Source organism: Momordica charantia (genome assembly GCF_013281855.1).
Source record: "Momordica charantia cultivar OHB3-1 chromosome 2 unlocalized genomic scaffold, Mcharantia_2.0 BLBB01000002.1, whole genome shotgun sequence".
Lineage (NCBI taxonomy): Eukaryota > Viridiplantae > Streptophyta > Magnoliopsida > Cucurbitales > Cucurbitaceae > Momordica > Momordica charantia.
The window spans coordinates 3400381-3416509 of NW_028275160.1; the positions used below are offsets into that span (position 1 = coordinate 3400381).

The following is a 16129-nucleotide window of genomic DNA, read 5'->3' on the forward strand; positions in this document are numbered from 1 at the left end:
AGCTCTCAAGTGAAAATTTTTTCAAAAAAGTAATTAGAAGATTTGAACAGAATGGTGCCACCTGTATGTGTTAGAAGAGTGGGTTTAATTAAAATTAGAAAATGGAGAGAAGTGAAGTTAATTTGTCAATTTAATTGACATTAGTATTGCCAAAAACTGCCCCTCCCCTATTCTATATAGATTGCAGTGTAGTAGTAGAATATGTTCTAATGGGCATCCCCAAGAACTCTCTGCATTTACTCCAAATTTCACTTTCCAATATGCTTCTGCATCTGCATACTGCATTTATTTCCAACTTTCTTCTTTTATTATGTCTTCCCAATCTTTTTCACCTTTTTTCCATTCTCCCACTTCTCAAATTCTTTTCTTTTTTAGTCTAGTTCAGCATGGAATGGCGGGTGACTGATACGGATATTGATGATTTGAAATTTCGACATTTAAATCGAGAATACAAAGGTTAATCAATGTCACAATTTCTCCTTGTTTAAATAGAAACGTTGCCCAATATGCTTTCAGAGACCGTTTTTTGTGTGTATATAATGTTACGTTAGCAAAGGAAGCAAATTCAAATCTACTGTTTATGAAAAGTTGCAATGATATTTTACTATTTGAACTCCAAGAATGTTCGGATCAACTACTTACGTGCATCTTGTTTAATATCATTGACAAATGTTTAATCTTACAATATTTGGTTGTCAAGAAAGCTTATGAGATTTTAAATTCTAAGTAGGTAGTCCATTTCCCTACATGACCATTAATTCAATCCAAAGCGCTTAATCACGTTTTGGAACTCTAAATTATTGTTTTATTTTCAAGAGAAAAAATGTCATCCTACCATCTTAATTATAGTATTGTAATGGTTAAATAAGTTCAATCATCATATTAGAACTCAAATGATGAAAGATTAGGGTTTATTTGAATGCTGTTGTGAATAACAATCATATGTTTTACTTGAAAACTTTTGTTTTACATGCTGTTGTGAATAACAATTGTAATTTAAGGGGTATTATTCACTAAATTGTAATTTTAAAAAAAAAGAAAGAAGAAATGAAAGAAGAAAGAAGATCAATTTTTATATGAGAATTAAGAAAATATATAGTTTTCTAAGTACTTTACACTGATTTTTTTTTTATTTTAAAAGGTGAGGGGAAAAAAAAAGCAAAAAGAAATTATTTTAGTATTGTGTGTGTGTGTGTGTATATATATAGTTATGATTGTGAAAAATATACATTTATAGAGTGGAGAAAATGGGGTGATTTGATATTGGCTAAAAAGGGAAGGAATTTATAATCATAACCTTAGAATTTTTGCAGCAATCATTTGGGTTTGTCATCAACTAGTAGCTGCAGAATGGCAATTTCTACTGCTAAATACCAACTCATCCTCACCAAAAAAATAAAAAATAAAATACAAATTTTCTTTCTTTTTTCTTTTTATTACAAAAACTGAACTTATTAATTTATGTATATTGTTTATTTTAACTTTTACATGGGATAAAATTTGGATTACGTTTGAATCACACACACTTCAGACAAATATTGATAACAACAAAACGTATTTATCGTATTTATTTCCGTCGTTGGATACGTAACGCGACGAAAACAACGTTTCGTCGTTCGAAAAGCGACGAAAAGAACTTTCGTCACAAAATTGAAGCGGGCGTCAAAACGCATTTTGGCAATGCCCGCTTTGCCGCGTGTTGACATATGCGACGTATTTTCGTCGCATATGTCAAACGATGCCGTTTTGGGTGTTCGTCGCCCAACCCCTCATTTTCGCAACCCCTCTTTCTCTTCCTGCTCATTCAACGTTTCTTCCTCTTCCATTTCTCTCCCCCATTTTCGTGTTCCGCCGCCGCCGTCCGCCTCAATGGTCATCCTTGCCGCCAGTTTTTCTCAACGTTAGATTTCAACATACCAAAATTCACAAACAAAAAGATTTTCGTTGAAAACTTTTTAACGAAAAATTTAAACTACGGTAACTTATTTTCAAAAAAAAAATGAAACAAAAGTTTAAACTTTTTATTTTTGGGAAATAATCACTATCCTTAACTTTGTAAATTGAACTAATTAGGAACTTAAACTAATAATTTTTTTTTAGCTAAAATCATGAATTTTTGCAAGTTTTTTGTTTTTTGTTTTTTTTTTTGATGAAATGAATTTTTGCAAGTTAAATCCATTAAAACCTTAAACTAGTAACTTTATCCGCTAAATTTTCTTTAAGTAACTCAATTTATATCCTTAGCTAAGAAGACCATTAGTTAAATTGGGTTGCTGTTACTATTTTATATTATAAAATAACTATGAAAAAAAAAGGGTAAAATGCATGTTGATTTAACTTTTCAATTATGTATGTAAGTTAATATTGAAAATCAAAATAACAGTTTATAAAATGGAATTTCCCAAGTGAAAATGTAATATAGGGTGTGATTTTGTAGTGACTCCACAAACAAATATAAATGAAGTTCAATCAACGAACACAATGACAACAACATAAACAGAACATTGTAGTTAAAAGGACTAACAAGATCTCCAAATTGCTACTTTTATCTTGTTATTATCAACTATTAGATTCTTCACCTTCTTAACTTCATTTTTTCTAGCACTTATGTCATCGTATATTTTGGTGTTCGCGTGGTTGGTAAACAACATTCAGATGTATAGCTCAATTTAAGTAAACAAATGAGAAAAAAGTAAAAAGCGCGCGACTAACATTAGTATAACTTATACTAATGATATTTGATATGTAATTATTAGCGGAGATTTAAACCTCTAACCCCCATGTACAGTATTAAGGGATGAAGGAAAAGAAAAGCGCGTGAGATAGACGCGAAAGTAGAGCGCGTGAGAAAGAGGAGATGGGGCCAGGAAAAGACAGCCGTCCTTTTTGACTAGAAGCAGGACATGCTCATGTCTAATCAACGATTCTGGATGGATGGAAGAATATAACTGCAACATTTTTTTCCCTTTCTTTATAAATAAAAAATAAAAAATAAATAAAATCTCTTGTTCTTGCTGTTGTTTTCATTAATATTAATAAGAATAATAATAATAATAATAATAAAAGATATGTTTAATTTTTAAAGAGTGAAAGTACAACTTGGGACTTCCTGTTGGTCTGGTGAGGTACTACTCTCAACGGTCCCCTCCCCCAACCATTTAATGTTTATAGCCTCTCTCTCTCCCTCCCTTCGGTTAGGTTGTGTTATAAATGGCTAAATACAAATTTTTTTTGTTACTGGGATCGAGATTCGAATCTACGATTTTTTTTATTGGGAATATATATACAATTCAAATCAATGGTATTGACCTGGGTAATGACTCCTAGCTCCCCAAATTTGTTTGGTTTGGGAATCCATGAGCAGTGCTTCTAGAATTGATAAATGAAACATTTCCATGGTTGTCTCGATAGTAGACGGTCCACTATTAACTTCCGTGTATTTCTTGGAAAAAATTTGAAACCTTTGTTTTTTTTATCTAGGGAACGTTGAGTAAGAACTTGTTAAATATTGTTTAAAATTTAAGTGTTTAGTAGTTGTAACATGGAAAGATTAAAGGCCAACACTAACATAATTTAACTAAAACTTGTAACATTATTTACTTCTTTTGGTTATAAGTTCAAATTCCTCCCCCTCTACTCAACTAACATATATATAGAAAGCATTTTAAAACTATAAATTTATTGGACATAATACTCAAATTTTAGCAACCAAATTTGTAATTTATCCAAAAGTTATATTTCATCTCTAAAGAGTTCTAAATTTTAAGTTTTTTTTTTGGCCAACTCAAGCATAGCCTAATCAATGGTTAGGACACATTATATTATGGTTCTTAGAGTTGAATGATTGATCCTCGCCTTATATTTGTCAAACTAAAATAATAATAACAATAATAAATAAATAAATAAAACACATATTTCTTTTCTTTTTAATAATAATTATAAGTTTGTTCCCTAACTCTAATAGAGATAGATCTATTTAATGTGTTACAAAAGAAACAGATATTTGAATTTCAAAATTGTATATATTTAGTCCTTAGTTTTTAACAGATATTGAAGTTTTCGGTTTTGTATCTAATAAATTAACATCACCAATTTTCTCTTTTTTTTTATTAGTTCAACAATGGTGAGGTGGAGACTAAACTATCACATTTGAATTTAAATGAATTTTTATATGTGCACGGGAAAAAAAATCATATTTCAGTTTTCCTCCACTATTTTATTTTAAAAATTTTCGTCCTCCATTTATTTTATATATTATATAAGATCTCAAGTTCTGGGCCTTGACAGTGGCCCAATATCATTGATTCGGCCCAATTTAAGTCGATCACTTGTCCAGAGCCCATGGATGCTTTGAGCTCTTTCCATAGCCGTAGTGTCAGAAACCCTTGAAACATCATGTGCTGGTTGATAAATTTTATTTCATCAAAATTCCTCCCTTTTATAATCGAAATTTAATATCGTTTACTAGCACAAATAATTATTGTTTAATACCTTTCAAAAAAAAATTTGTTTATTATTCTTTGACTACAATTTAAACACACTTTAAAATAAAAGTGCATTTTGGTAAATCATTATTATTAGCATTATGATTACTACAAAGCTGATACGGTGAAATCGGTAAGTACGTTCAAACTAACGACAGTAATCAATATAAGTCATTTATTAAATTTCATCTTTAAGATATTTTTAAGATGTGTTTGGACTTTGGAGATTTTTAAAATGAGTTATTTTAGCAAAATTATTTTGATTATAAGCACTTAGACAAATCACTCCCAATTTCCTAATGAACATTTTTGGTTTAAAAAAAAAAAAACTTTAAGTATTTTTTGTACAATACTACAAATTTTTTTTACTTTTTTTTTCAAATACATATATCTTCAATCAAGAGGTTATCGGTTTGATCTTCTACCCCACCTGTCGTACTAAAAGAAAGCACTCTAAGTACATTTGAAATATCACAATGAAACAACAAAGTAATCCACTATTGAGCATTTTTTATCAATAGTACTATTTAAGTAAAACAATTATTTAAATTGCATTTTCCAATACACCATATTTCTTTTTAAATATTACAAATTAACTTCGTTAAATCAAATCCAGTTAAAAATATTGCTTAAAAATCAATCATCAAATCACCCAAAGTCAGCTACCCAAATATAGTCACGAAAACCAAAATTCACCCCTTAAATAAATCAGCCAAGAAAACTCCCCTAAAATCGAACACCAAAATTTCAAATCCAACCAAAATAAACACAATAATAATAATAAATAAATAAATAAATGAAGCACCCATAAAAAATAGTCTTGTCCAACCATAGAACACTCATATCTCTCACACAGCCACAAATCTCTAAAAAAGAGGAAAAAAAATATATACTAACGAAATATATTAGCTGCATCACTCATTCGAGTTTATAATTTCATGGATAAAATAAAAATAAAAATAAAAATAAAAAGCTTTAAGATTGAATCTAACTCACTCCACCAAATACCCACTACTGCAGGTTCACAGAGACAAAGATCCATAGACAAGTTCCAACAATACATGTTTGTGATAAATCAATAATTAATTTTGTTTCACAGAAGAAGAGAAATTCTGGTTGAAGCTAGGAGAAGCAGTTAGAGGGGGAGGGGATTGGAAGATGTCATTATAAGATTACCATTTGATTTTACAAGGATTGATTGTTATTTGGTTGTTTGTTTTTCAAGTCGTCTTCTGTTTACCTTTTCTGTACTTGCTTTTTCGTTTTGTTCATGTTGTTCCCAAGTACTTATCTCTATGTGTTTGGGCACCAAGAAACTTCTTCTTATATTATTATTTTAGTTAACCCATTAATCATCTTTCTTTGGTTTGTTTACCATCCAATTATCAAATTCATTATTTTATTTCTCATTTCTAATTGATTACCCCCCCTCTACTTTTCTCAAAGTTTCTAGTAGAGTAAAAATCACTCTCTTTTCTTTCCAATTGTTGGCTAAGATACAGTAGGCTTTGACCATGGTTAAGAGAAGACCTATGTTTTCAAGATAAATTAGAAAGGATCCAAGATCTACATTACTGTTAGCAAATAAATGTATTTAAATTTAGAATCGTACAAAAACAAATATCTACATACAAAACGAAATCACGTGCATATATTTGACATGGAAAGATCAATACCAAAGCATTTCTGGGACCATGGAGGGTAAAACAAAGATATGAAACGAATGTAGTACTATTTACCATTTTTCTATTTTAGTCATAGGCCTACAATAATTTCAAAGGTATAGATGTAAACAGACGCGGAGTTTACAAAATCTTGTGTAAATCAACAAAAGACAATACAAATACCTTGGAAGAAATTTTTGTTCTAGATTCATGAAACTCCAAAAGGCAAAAGGGCAAGCAAAAAAAATGAAGATTTTCAACAAAATGGAAACTGTGACTTTCTTTGTAATTGTAAAAATATTAAGCTTATATGGTATGGGCATAACAGTCTTAGAATTCAAATGTATGCATGAAAATTTATAAAAATTGGGGATGGGGGTTCGATATTAAGCTGTAAAAACAGGAAAAAATTACAAATGACAAGAACTCTACAACAAGAAGGTAAGTACGAAAGGCAGTCTTTTAACACAGGGAGGGATAAGGAAATGAGAAAAAGAAAAATGTAAGAATTCGTGTTGGTTTTTGACCTTTAGGGGTTTCTTGTTGTAGTGTTGCAATTATTAAGTTCTTCTCAGCAAGACTTGGGAACAGTGCTTTCTCAGATGTGTCCAACAGACAAGTCCAACATGAAACAAAACAACTTCTTCAGAAACCCTAAAAGAATATAATATAGAGGTGGGGGCAGTAGAGGAGGAGGGGGGGTCCTAAGAGAATCTCCCACCTCCTTCCCCCACAACCCAACCTAAAGGGTCTTTTTATAAATCTAAATGTCAATTCTAACACCCAATATAATGATGTTTTATTATATGCTTTCTGTCTCAAAGGACTTGGGGGTTTCCTTTCTGTGCCAACCCCATCAGACAATCAAATGGGCACTGCCCTGTCCATAATTTTCAATGGTCTTCTCACACATATTTACGTTATTTATTTATTATTTGCTGAGGAAACCTATGATGCTTGTTTCCCTCTTGACTTTTCCTCCTGATCACAAACAACAACACTTCTTATTTTCAAACATTTTTTTAATGCATTTAACGTTTTCCGGTTCACCTTTTTCCCCCAAGTGCATAAAGTTCTGTCTATTTTGTTTTTAGTTTTCCAGCATCCATTTCCTCAGTATGATGAGTATATATATCACTGTACCATATCATATGAACCCCATATGAAAAAACTGTATGTTTTCTAATAGAAATGAAACGATCCAACAAAATTAATAATTATAAGAATAATAATCTTAATTCAAGCATACAACTTTAGTACTAGCCTATAGATATCTCATAATCAAAGATAATGCAAACTATACCTCTATGATCTGATTAACATGATTGTCAACACGTTTTTCATAGTCTACAAATCCCCTCCCCCCTTCCCCCTGGGTGTGTGTCTCCGATCTGTCTATTTCTGCGTGTGAAAATCATTCTGCATCGATAAAACAGTGACTCCAGAAAACCAGAAATTAGGGGAAAAAAAGAAAACATATCAGGATCCCTATGTTCTTGAGATGGAAAGAGAGTAATTGATGTGAGATTGTGATCAGAAATAAATGGAGGTTGAGCAATGTGATTTAGAGAGAGATAGTAAATGATGTGACAATTAAGATATAGTTAATAACGTCCTGAAAAAAAAAAGTATGCCAGATATAAGCATAGCTCAATTGGTCAAGACATTGCATTCCACAAACAAAATAAAATAACGTGTCATAAATTGAAATTCCACAGACAAAACAGTATTACTTAGGTAGAAATTGTTAAAATATTTTTTTTACTGATGTTTCTAAAAATACATATTTTACAGGAAAAAATATATATATTTCAAAGCACTTTCGAAAATTTTAAATACTTTTTAAGATAAAATCAAATTAGTGTATATTGAATCTTGAAAAAAACAGTACTTTTCTTTTTTGAAAATTTGGAAAACAGTCTGAGATGCACTATAATTCAAATTGTCTCTCAATTTTTTTTTTTTAAGAAATACTTTCTATCATTTGCAATTGTTCTCAAAAACACTTTCCAGACATCCCTTTTATTTTCTATAATTTAAAAGCTAAATGCAATCATAATCAAGATGCATTGAACATATTATCTGTCATGACATCATAAACATCTTATAATGCATAATTTGATACGGGCACTATATTGAAAATTGGAGTTCATAGTTAAAGTCCAATGAACAATAATGTTTAGACATGGGCCACACCACACGGCACACAATCAAGTTAAGAAAAGATAGGGATAGAATAAAAATAGAGTTAAGATAGTAACATATCCATGCACATTTGATTACTATTTAAAAGGTCACTCTTTTTGAAGAGTTGTTCCCAAATCACAACGGACACATGCCTAAAGTCTTGGAATATGCACAAACTAAATTCAACTACAGCTTGAGTTTATGCAAAGCCCCAAAACAATTTTTGAAAAAAGAGAAACCAAGGAAAGAGAAAGTTAAACAGCAACAGCATCGCATTCATTGGCATTGGTTTGAGTATTTTTTGGTTTGGAGGTTCTTCTTTGGCCCCATCTCCTCCCCCCTCGATACCCTCTACCTCTTCCCTAAATCCTTTCTCACAGACATTTTCACAAACACGCGGACTTCGAGACGCACAGCAAGACAAGTTCTATCTTAGACTTTTTCTCCTTGTTAATGAATTTTCATCAAATCTTTCCCTCTCTCTCTCAATCTATCTCCAGCGTCAATTCGATATATATATACATATCAGAGAATCATAGGGTTTTACTTTTACCTAGCAATTCCTAACTATTTCTAGAGCTGAAACAAAAGAATGCATAATCGCATACCTGAGCGGAATGAGAAGAGGCGGAAGTTCTTAATCAATGACCATCTCGACATTCTGATAGAAATCCTGAAGCGGCTGGATGGACCGTCGATTGGCGTGGCGGCGTGCGTCTGCCACCTCTGGTGCACCATCGCTCGAAGCGAATCGCTGTGGGAACACCTCTGCTTCCGGCACGTGAGATCGCCGCTTCCTTCGTCGGTGAAGTCCGTGGTCGCCGCCCTGGGAGGGTACAAGCGGCTGTACATGGTGAGCATACGGCCGGTGCTGAGTCGACTCGGGTACTCGGACCTGGTGAGGCGAGTTTGGACTCAGGACGAGGTCCAACTTTCGCTGTCTCTGTTCTGCGTGGATTACTACGAGCGCCTCACAGGGAGCGGCAGAATCGGCGGCGATGCGTCCGCATTGTCCCTCATGTTCCTCTGCAACACCGTCAACGTCTGATTTCATTTCATCTCCACCGTCCTTTTTTTCATACTTCCTCCACCGTCTGATTTTGTGATCAATCATAAAAACAAGCTCCAGCGTCAGCGAGGTGATTTTAGTCAAAGGATTAAGATTAGCCTGGTATGATTATTATTCCAATTATACAACGATTTTATTAAATAAATAAAAAACAGAATTATTATTTTCTTCGTTTTGATTAATCTTGTGTTTTTTTTATTCGTTATTTCTTGTAATTCTTTTGATTAAATTAGTGTTATAAGTTATAACGAGGGATTTGGATAAGCAGTTTTAAAGTCCTTATTTACACCACTCATGCTTTAATTAAAAAAAATAGTAAATGAATTTAGGTTGGATTGTACTTCTAAAGGTAGATTATAGTCAAGCATTTGATTAAAGTTTATCCAATGTATTGGTGTTGAAAAATAGCCCTTGCAATCTAACATGACAAATTATTCATTGTGGATTTTAATTATATTTTATTTCCTATAAATTTTAATTAATTCTCTTAAATTTCAGTCAAAGAATAGACGTAATAGTAAAAGTTCAGTTTAAACCTTGGTCGCTAAATTTTAAAAGCTATATTTTAGTTTGTTTTTAACAAATTGATTAAGTACAGTTGTTAATGTGGTAAGTTAACATGAGCATGTATTTTATTATAGTATGTTATTAATGTGATAAAATGATATAGTAAATACCAAAAACAAGAAAGTTTCAGAATTAAAATATTTAATAATTCAAACACTAAAATGAATATTTAAAATATTTAGAAATCAAAATAATCTTTTAACATAAATTTTGAATATGGGGTTTAATATTGAAATTGTATATTGCAACATGGGGTGGAGAGTTTATAGGAAAAGGGAAAGAATGAAATGTTTTTGTTTGTTTGCCTGTGGGCTATAAAAAGTGATTAGGACAAGACAATATTGGATCATTGGGCTCAACAAGGCCCGCTAAGCAATTATTTTTAAATTTATCTCTTTTTCTCAGTACAATAATTGAGATATAAAAAGAAACAGATGTCAATTACCGCTTCATTCGTATTGAGCTGAAAAAAAAAGGATAGATTTTTGAACATGCCTTTGAAAGGTTTTTAATGGGTAATGTTGACCCATCAATGTATAGACATTTTTTTTAATTATGAAATTTGTCCCTGTGATGTACCCTTAAAGCTTTCTCTTTTGTGAAAAATATGGCTTTTGGGGTCTGCAAAAGAATGGCATTTTCTGGTACCCCATCACCAGTATTTATAAGCATAACTTGGAGCAAAATTTCACTTGAATGAAAAAGCAATGAAATTACTAAGTAACCATTAACTTTCATAGGAAGTAAAAGTTATTTGATTGATGTTGCAGAGATCTCTAAACCTTTCTTCCCTCTGCAACATAACAAACATCATGTTCTTTTATTTACACCTTTTTTTTTCTTCAACTAAAAAAAAAAAGTAGATTAAACCACTTTTTCTAGGAAATGGCAAGCTTTTTCTTGCCTGACTAACTTTAAAGAAAAACAAATCCAAGGGGAAACAAAAAGCTGTAAAATCTTTTACATACATATCATTTATTAGCTCTCTTTCTATCATCTTATTTCCTCAGCAAACTTTGTCAATCTTCAACAACTACTTCTCTTCCTTTCCGAGTAGAAGTAATCCACCATTCTCTATCTATATGCTCGCACCTATGCCATTTTTGTTAGAAAACAAAAGAAAAAAGAATGAAAGTTTTCATATTGAAACCGATTTCTGATTCGGATTCCATAAGATTGTGAGGAAATTTAGTCTTCTATCTTCTATTAAAATCCTGTCAAGGTGTGTGTATCTTCTATATAACTGTTGAAATTTCACTCCTTATGGGAGATGCAAATGGACTATCGGGTAGATTAACTCCTTGTGTGCTGCACGGGCTGTGAAAGTGAAACTAAACCACCATAACTATGAGATTATGACCCGTTTCATAACCATTTCGTCTCAATATCGTTATCAAAACGGACTTGCTTTAAACAGACCTATCGTGACCAGTGGAACCGTCTGTAAGGGAATCTAGAAACTGACTGAGCTGCTCAGAAGATGAGAAGTCGTCCTTCATTTCTGCATTGGCTAAGAACAATTAATGGAGGTATAAGAATTTGTTTAAATAGTCCAAAGTCAAAATCAAAGAATCCAAAACCTGCTGAAAGACCCAACTTCCTGGCTGAAAAGCCTAAATAGGGAAGATGGGATGAGGGCTTGGATGCCAATACAAAATCTGGGTGTTGCTCGTTTTCCTCAATAAGATGGTGCTTTCTCATCATCAATCTTGCACCATCACAAACTCTTGGCACTATAAAAACAAATAATTTGGCCATGGTTATGACACAAACCAGATATGTCCGGAAAATTAATCATATCGGAGCATTTCTGTTTTGAATTTGATAAATGTGTTGTCTGTGAAGTATGTGTTTATGTATGTCCTATAGATCTCCCGTTGTTGAATGGATTGGTAATTGGAAACGGATATTCGAATAACTCACCACAGTGTTGTTCCAAGTCTCCTTGGTCCATGAAATTGTGGATGTAATGCATGGGAAGTGGTGATTTCTCTGCACTCTTCCTGCACAAACAAAAAAGACATTTCTGAGATGCAAAAGATTGGACATGTCCTTTGATGGTTTTGGAAAGGAATTAATGGCAACCTCTCGAAAAGCCTCGGCTTCTCCCGATACGGTTTAACGAGAACCCGAGCGCCACACACGGAATGGGGATTTCCCTTGGATAGAATTTCCTTCACTGTCTCAGCATAAGTGAAAGTTACAAAACCAAACATCCTCTTCTGTTGGCAGGGTATCCTAACATCTTGAACATGTCCATATTTGCTGCACCAAAACCAAAACATGTAATATAAAGTTGAATCCAAGCCCGCCCAAATCATCACCACCACTTACTGATCTCTTACCTGAAGTAGTTTGAAACATCTTGTTCTGTGAAACTGCTTTCAGCAGGAAAGGTGAGGTAAATCTGTCGCGACCCGGTTTCAACCGCGGAAAATTCCATGTACTTTGGAGCATCCTCGGCCAAGATAACAGAATGCTGCCCATGAGGCCTGAAAATGCCATGAACAACCAAACAGTCACTCACTCACAGTAACTCTTTCAAATTGAATTTGTGAGAAGGATTTGTAATTAAATCATGAATGTAACCTGTCAATGAGACGAATGCACTTCAAACGAGCGAGAAGCTTGGTGAGGCTATAGCCAGCCTTCCCATGCCTTTGGCTTTCAGTGAGATAGCCATCAGCCTGAAGATTCCTCCCATATTTCTCATAGTAAATCATGGGCAGAGACGCAATGGAAATCGGAGCCCCTCTCCGCGATTTCAGAAGCTCAATTATCTCCATCTCCAGCTTCTCAAGCGGCCCTGGAGAGACAATAATCTGCTCCTCGTTTCCAAACTGATCAATCCCACTCTCCGCCACCGCCACCGGCTGCACGTGGAAGTACCGGCAGTTGTTCCCGTGTTTACAGTACCCTTTACTGAAGTAATGGCACACCTTCACCGGAAACTCCGCCACGCTCGGACTCCGGCGACTCCTTCTCAGCCCCAACGGCGGTTCTGGGACGTACCAATTGCTCCCAAACTCCACCCCCACCGGGTTCATCAGCGATTCCAATTGCTCTTCCAACGTCATGAACTGCATCCGGCTCTGCAGGGAGTAATCCTCAGAAACCACCAAATCGGAGTAGGCCGCCGGCGATGGGGATGGAATCAGGCGAGATAATTGTAAATACGGGTCGGCGGGAGCAGGGGCCGCGATTTCGGGAATTCCCAGTTCGGATTTGGCCTTGTCGACCAGAAATTGAATCACGGAATCAGGGCTGAAGGCTACTCGGATCATGTCGTGCTCGCCATGCCCGTGCAGAAGGAGATACCCAATGATTTTGGAAACATATTCCGGCTCTAATTTGTGGATTCTCTCGTACACAACTTTTGTCGACTTGGAAAAATCCATCCCAAATTCAAATTAAATATCCTCCCTCAAAGCTGTAACCAAATTACGCCTATTTTTCAAGGAAAATCAAACTCCCCCTTTCTGTGTTTCCCACTCTCTGTTCAAGAAAACAGAGGATTTCAGACCAGACAAAACATTCCAACCATTGTTTCGACAGGATTTCCAACAATTAATTCCAAAATGATGTCCTAAAAGAAGAAATAAAAATTGAGTCTTGAGAAAGCAGAAACAGAGTATACCTGCGGAATTCGCAATTGAAGTCAGAGAAGTAAGCGACCCAGAGCCCAAAATTCATCCATGGCCATGACTGAATGATATTTCTTTCTTTTCTATCCTCTTTCTGTGTGTGTGTGTTTGTATTTCGCTGTATTTATCTTCTTCACACTGAAAACGACACCATTCTTATAATAAGGCAAAAATGACAGAAGGGATTGGCTTTAAAGGGGCGCCTTGTGTCTTTAGTTCAAATCAACCAAATTGTTTGTCTATATATAATCATAAATTTATCCTACCACCTCCCCCCCACTCTCTTAAAATATCACATGGAACTCCAAAATATTTAAATAATTGGTCAATTTTCATTTAGTTTTCTTTTTTAAATAAATAAAATCATGTTTCTTTGGGTTTCGCTCTCTGTTTTTTCATTTTAAAAAACCTGTTTACGTTAGATTTTTGTAATTAATTATTATTTTTATTGTTTTCAAATTACAGGTTGTACTTGTCGTTATAGAAAATAGCGGGAAATTATGAGAAATGCGCCTGGATTTCCGAAAACAGCTTAGGGCTGAAAGGACCCAAATGCCCTTCTTCTCTCTCTCTCTTGAGAAAGTCTAGAAAATCAAATGTTTTATCAAAAGAATAAATTAAATCAGTGACGAAATAAAATCCACGTGTGCAGCCAACGCAATCTGGGTCCCACTTTGTGGGGCTGAGATGAGCGGTTTTTATTTCATCACTACATCAACGGTTTTTTTTTTCTTTTTTTAAATGCCGCGATTTTGTAGGGATTGGATGAGGATTTTCTGCTGAAAATTTGGAGGCTGTCATTTACTTGTTTTTAAAATATATATTTTTTTAATTCTTAATAATAATAAACCCCAATTTAATGTTAAATTCGAAAAATTCTAAAACCACCTAATAAAAGCAATATGGGAGTGGAAGGATAAAAGGATTAGCATTATATATACAAATATATTTAAAAATTCTCCTGCAGCAGAACTCCACTTCGGTTCAATAATGAATTAATATTTTAATTATATATTAAATAAAGTTTTCCCTTTTATTCACTTTTTAGCATGAGGAGAAAATCTTTGATAAAGGGAAAGATCCGGTGCTTCGCGAGTTGGATGGCAATCAAATTGTGGGCCCCGGTCGATATAAAGCAATAGAAGGGTAAAGGGGTAAATATGCAGCGAATCGGGATTCAGGAATCAGGAGTGAGAGCGGTTCAAAGGGCAGATAAACAGGGAATTACCGTTACCGTCAATGGTTGACGGAACTGTAAGCAAGATCCAATCAGATTTTCAAACGGAGAAATGTACGGACGGTTAAGGTTCTCTGGGATCCCAATATTGGAGTTGGAGGGAAAGTTTACTGTATGGTCGAGTAGATGGAAGTTTCTGTACATCCACTTTTTCTGTTTAATTTATTCATGTTTATATTTAAATTTTTATGAAAAAAAAAAATTAATTAAAAATTCTGATTGAAGAATTGTGACTTGTGGAAAGGGAAAAGGTGGTGTTGACATTTGATATAATAAAAAAAAAAAAGTAATGTAGATTTCAATAGTGTTATATTATATATGGTAAAATCATATAGTTGCCCTTAAATATAAGAATAATTTTATTTAATTTTGACATGATTGTTATCCAATCATGCATTCATGTTTTAATATAAATTATTTTTCAATTTTGTAAAGCTAAGAGAGGTTATTTGGGTTTAGAAATCATAATCTAAATACTAATCTAACTCCAAATTTCATAAATCAAAACTCATTAGAGATCGGAAGAAGCTGAAGATCCCAAAAATGTGTAATTGTTTATAATTTATATATCACAAAATTAACCTTAAGTAATACATTTGTCAAATTAAAAGACAAGACTAATAAATGGTTACCATTGGAAATATTATAAATTTATTAATATTTAATCAAGAAATTAATGGTGATTAAATCTAGACATCCCATCGTTATCTGCCAGCACATTCATCTCATTTCAATTTCCATATGCTTTGACCATCATAATCCAACGTTTGATTATTGTTTCTTCTGTTCCAATCCAACGGCCATTACAACCCGTCCTTCTTCTTCATTCTATTTCTGGATATACCAATCTTTAATTGTATTTACATATCCCGCCTGTGCTTAGGAGGAAACGGATTGGTTCACTTTTTATTTTTTCTTTCTTTTTTTGTCAGAAACTCAGGTATCAACTGATTGGAAATTTTAAAAATATGAAATTTAATAAAAATAGATAAAGGTGTATTATATGTTTTCTATCAATAATTTTAATATTTTTCGTTTATGGTTTACAAAATGTAGATACAGTCAAAATATTATTTTAAAAATAAACTAACCAAACAAAATTTTACTAAATAGGTTCAAAAAGTTTGAATTTTAACCGTCGGTTAATAAAATATATATTATCATTTTAAGAATGATAATCTTCCACTTATTGTATTAAAAAAGAATTTTCGCTGGAATACCAAAAAGTTTAAAAAATGTACAAATCTTTCATTACAATACAATTATGCTATTTCGGG

The 16129-nt window shown here is 33.3% G+C and overlaps 2 protein-coding genes across 4 annotated transcripts; one reads left to right on the forward strand and one right to left on the reverse strand.

Annotated features, from left to right (window-relative positions):
- The first annotated feature begins 8927 nt into the window (after positions 1–8927).
- Positions 8928–9668, forward strand: LOC111011176 (F-box protein SNE-like). The gene has a single exon (XM_022284849.2). The coding sequence runs from the start codon at positions 8928–8930 to the stop codon at positions 9381–9383; it is 456 nt and encodes a 151-aa protein (XP_022140541.1). The 3' UTR covers positions 9384–9668.
- A 1000-nt stretch (positions 9669–10668) lies between these two features.
- Positions 10669–13797, reverse strand: LOC111011175 (CCCH-type zinc fingerfamily protein with RNA-binding domain-containing protein). Of its 3 annotated transcripts, none has more exons than XM_088121008.1 (7): positions 13609–13796; positions 12561–13466; positions 12317–12463; positions 12057–12236; positions 11895–11974; positions 11552–11704; positions 10669–11481 (listed from the first exon to the last, which is right to left on the reverse strand). In XM_088121008.1, exons 2-7 carry the CDS (start codon positions 13367–13369, stop codon positions 11381–11383), a joined length of 1470 nt encoding a protein of 489 aa, XP_087977134.1. In that variant the 5' UTR covers positions 13370–13466; positions 13609–13796; the 3' UTR covers positions 10669–11380. The 3 variants fall into 3 exon arrangements, with proteins under 3 accessions (XP_087977134.1, XP_022140540.1, XP_022140539.1); XM_022284848.2 differs by having other exon boundaries at positions 10669–11472; positions 13609–13793; XM_022284847.2 differs by having other exon boundaries at positions 10669–11704; positions 13609–13797.
- Between the last annotated feature and the right edge of the window lie 2332 nt (positions 13798–16129).

Excerpts from the sequence above, each read along its gene's own strand:
- LOC111011176 (XM_022284849.2), top strand. The coding sequence starts at position 8,928 with ATGCATAATCGCATACCTGAGCGGAATGAGAAGAGGCGGAAGTTCTTA.
- LOC111011175 (XM_022284847.2), bottom strand. The coding sequence starts at position 13,369 with ATGGATTTTTCCAAGTCGACAAAAGTTGTGTACGAGAGAATCCACAAA. Across the intron at positions 12,237-12,316 it reads GATGTTTCAAACTACTTCAG|CAAATATGGACATGTTCAAG; the intron begins GTAAGAGATCAG and ends GTTTTGGTGCAG. Across the intron at positions 11,975-12,056 it reads AAGCCGAGGCTTTTCGAGAG|GAAGAGTGCAGAGAAATCAC; the intron begins GTTGCCATTAAT and ends TTGTTTGTGCAG.